This window comes from Crocodylus porosus, unplaced genomic scaffold, assembly GCF_001723895.1.
Source record: "Crocodylus porosus isolate Cpor-Errol unplaced genomic scaffold, CroPor_comp1, whole genome shotgun sequence".
NCBI lineage: Eukaryota > Metazoa > Chordata > Crocodylia > Crocodylidae > Crocodylus > Crocodylus porosus.
In genome coordinates, this window is record NW_017728913.1 from 26,283,280 (window position 1) to 26,287,010 (window position 3,731).

Here is a 3,731-nt window from a genome sequence, read left to right on the forward strand (position 1 = left end):
AATTTTAATTAAAAATATATATATAATCCACTCTGTCCAAAAGGCTGAGTAAAAATAGCTCTTTTCTAAATACTTACTTACAGCAGGAAAAAAAAAGTTTTTCTAGTCTCTAAGTATAGGGAAATGCTTAACAGTGGCATAGCTACGTAACTTATATAGCATATGTACTTATTTACTAAGGTTGATTTTCTCTAATTCGCTTCTCAACCTTTCTAGACTCAAGGCACCTCAAAAAAATCCAAGCTCTTACCTTTCACTAGTTTCTTGTCTACAAAACAGAACTCTTGTGCTGCAAAAAACTCAAAATGTTCTCGACAGTTACATTTTTTTTATTCTCTGGGTTTGTGAATTTTGCTTAGGCAGTTGCATACCTAATATTGTTTAGTCTCCATAAGAGAATCGCCTGGCACCTTAGTCGAGAATCACTGTACTGAGTGTGCCTACAGTGAAAACAGAATTAACCCCATCTAAAACTGTGACCCAAGGCACAATTTAAAACCTGGTTTTGTAGGGAGTGGGGTAAAAATTACACAACTGCAAAATCCAAGCTCCCATTATTTCATAATGTAAACATTTTAGAAAGTAATTGAACTATTGTACTAGAGGAATATGACAAAATTACTAGCCGTTAGACTGGATGTCATTTCTGCCCTTTTCACTGGGGTTGAGAACCTATGTTGAACCTGACTAGACAGAGCCTAGAATGAACTAAAAGAAGTGATAAACTATTATTTACCATGAGTTTTAGGACTAGCTGCTAGCTAGCTATTACACAACTGTTCAGACAAAACTTCAGAAGCCACCTCTGACTGGAAACCTGAGAAGTGCCAGCAAAATTCAAACCTAATTTGTTATTAAAAGAAAACCAGCAGTCAGAGAATTCTACTCGAAAAAGTGGTTATAAATTAACAAAGGTACAAGAACAGTGTCATAAATAATTGTTATGTTGATACCTTCATCTCTTGAGGAAACACTGAATTCAAGCCCCACCAATTATTAACATTACAGTAGTAGCTAGCAATTCTACTTACACCCAGGGCCTTGCAAGGGTACTAAGTAAAGTACTATTGCAAAAGAGCTTACAAGCAAAACTAAGTTCTTGACTGTAGTAGAATGTTCTTTCTGGATGGTAATGCATGCTTGCAGTTTAAAGAAAGTAACAACAGAAAGTCATGTACATCATTTTATTACAAAAGTTGTTAAAAAAAGTAATACAAGGCAGTATCCTACAAAATATAAGATCAACTATTATGCTACTTTCTTTGTTTGACTTTGCTAAAAACAAACAAAAAAAACCCAAGAAAAGAAACAAGGTATCAGGCTATCAGTCACTGAATTTCAAAAAAACCATTAAATATGCAAAAAACATTTGACATCAGGTCCTCTCTGCCCCAAACTGAAGTGTAGCAGCCCTCAGCTACCACTTACATTAAAAAATATAGGTCTCCCTACAGAGAATCACATTACCTATACACAATTCTGTACAGTTTTTATACTGAAGCTAACGAGCTGCACTTGAGTTCACATTCTTAGCAAAACATTGGGCTTTGAGCAGAAATCTTTACAGCAGAAGAACTATTTACTCCTCATCCTCTTCCTCCTCCTCTTCCTCATCATCATCTTCCTCCTCCTCATCCTCTTCTTCTGGCTCTGCCTTCTTCTTAGATCCTGCAGGCCTACCTGGACCCTTTTTCCCTGCATCACTCTTGCTCTTGGCACGATACGCTGCAATATCCTGAAAAAATAAAGGCACTGAGTTTCTGGTAACAGAAGTTTTATAAATGCTAGTTTAATACCAGTTTTAAAAGATTTTGTTAGTATATTAGAGAGCAAGATGCATGTAAAACACATGAGATACAAGTGATGTTTGCCACTTAAGACTCCTGTGTCTTTCACCTGGGTTCAGGCATTCAGGCCATGTATTATGAGGCATTTATGGAAGTGGTCACAGATGCATTTCTGTTTTAATTTGCAGTTGCAGTATGGAAGAGAGAAAGCCACCATGTTAAATGATTTGTTTCAGTTTCCCCCCAAACAAGGCTTAAAATCTTCAGATCAATACACCACCTTCCTTGGGGCTAATGACTCGGCATTTTGACCATCCTTCAGGTTTCAAACATCACACAGTGTTCAGGACTGTAGCTGAGCCAAGTGCAGTTTTGTGTACAGCAGGGTGAATGCTGCTATCTCATTTCTAACTGCTCAACCTGTGCATTCCTGGCTGTTTTCACCATACCTTTTCGTATTTCTCCTTTAGTTTTGCTGCTTTCTGTTCATATGGCTGTTTATCTTTGGCTGACTGCTCAGACCACATTTCACCTAGTTTCTTGGCTGTGTCCCCAATAGACAGGCCAGGATGTTCCATCTTGATCTTTGGGCGATGCTCAGAACAGAAGAGGAAGAAGGCAGATCTAAGGAGGGAGGGGAAAAAACCCAACCACGTTTTACACGAATGAAAATGGTGAACGCCCACTCCCTCCTCCTCCCTCCAGGATGACAACTTACGGTGGCCTTTTGGGGGCATTGGGGTCCTTTTTCTTTCCCTTCTTCTCGCCTTTGGGGGGAACATAATTCTTCATCTCTCTGTCATAACGAGCTTTGTCTCCTTTTGCCATTTCCTCGAACTTGCCCTTCTCCTTGCCGGACATAGTCTGCGAGCACCGAGCAGGGAGGAGGGGTCAGAGCCCCGGCAGGGCGGCTGGGCCCGCCCGCCTCCAGCGCCCACCCCCGGCAGCTGCTGCCCAGGCGGCGTCTGCTCTCTTCTCCCCTCCCCGCTCTGCCCCGCCCGGCCGGGCCCGGCCCGCGCTCACCTTCCATCGCTCCGAGCACTTCCGCGAGAACTCAGCGAAGTTGACGGAGGAGTCTGGGTGCTTCTTCTTGTGCTCCTCGCGGCACGTCTGCACGAAGTAGGCGTACGAAGACATCTTGCCCCGCGGCTTGTTGGGGTCACCCTTGCCCATGGCGGCGGCGGGTCCCTACACGCGGAGCACAGCAACGGGCGGCGCGTCACGGGGCAGCAGCCCCTCCCCCACCCGCGGCTTCCCGCCTAAACACGCCCCCAAGGGCTTGTCCCGGCCGCCCCGAGCCGAGCGGGCGCAGCGGGGCGCTTGCCTGGCGCGGCGACGACAGCTGCTGGGCTCCGGCGTGGATGACGCGTCCGCCTGCTGCTACCGCCAAATGGTTCCCCCACCGGGCACTGGCAGCCTCTTGTTTTCCACAGTCGCACCCGCCACAGCAGCTTGCCCTGCCCTGCCCGGCCGCGCCCCCTCCCCACCACGCCGTCCCATTGGCTGCAGTGTGCGTTCGAATCACGCCCGATCACGCCCCCCGGCGCCTCCGCGCAGCCCATTGGTCGCCGTGCCCGGTGATGTCACCCGCGGAGGTTAGGTCGCGCGCGGGGGAGGAGGGGAGGCGGGGCCGTGGGCTCGGGGACTCGTTGGAACCGGTTCGATGGGGAGAGGGAAGGGCGGGACTAGGCGCGGAGGCGGCGATTGGAGGACAGTGACCGTTTAAAAAACCGCGGGGAGAGCTGCCATTGGCTCCTGCGGCCTACCCGTGCGCTGATTGGCCCAGGCGGGATGAAGGAGCATGGTTTAAAAATACAAAGGCGGCGGGAGGCCTGCGAGGCGCGCAGAGAGGCTGAAGGTTGTGAGGGTGGCAGGAGCGGCCGAGCGGCGCGGGGACTTGCAGCTGGTAGCAGGGGCGCGGCAGCGGGCCCGGCCCCGGGCCTG

General features: G+C 48.3%; 1 protein-coding gene across 1 annotated transcript; it reads right to left on the reverse strand.

Moving 5' to 3' along the window:
• Window positions 1-1,170: 1,170 nt before the first annotated feature.
• HMGB2 (high mobility group box 2) lies at window positions 1,171-3,232 on the reverse strand. The gene is made up of 5 exons (XM_019534618.1): window positions 3,112-3,232; window positions 2,811-2,975; window positions 2,506-2,651; window positions 2,237-2,411; window positions 1,171-1,735 (listed from the first exon to the last, which is right to left on the reverse strand). Exons 2-5 carry the CDS (start codon window positions 2,958-2,960, stop codon window positions 1,580-1,582), a joined length of 627 nt encoding a protein of 208 aa, XP_019390163.1. The 5' UTR covers window positions 2,961-2,975; window positions 3,112-3,232; the 3' UTR covers window positions 1,171-1,579.
• Window positions 3,233-3,731: the final 499 nt, after the last annotated feature.

Coding starts and splice junctions, on each gene's coding strand:
- HMGB2 (XM_019534618.1), bottom strand. CDS start 2,960: ATGGGCAAGGGTGACCCCAACAAGCCGCGGGGCAAGATGTCTTCGTAC. Junction 2,412..2,505: donor AATGCCCCCAAAAGGCCACC/GTAAGTTGTCAT, acceptor CTCCCTCCTTAG/ATCTGCCTTCTTCCTCTTCT. Junction 1,736..2,236: donor TAAAGGAGAAATACGAAAAG/GTATGGTGAAAA, acceptor TTATTTTTTCAG/GATATTGCAGCGTATCGTGC.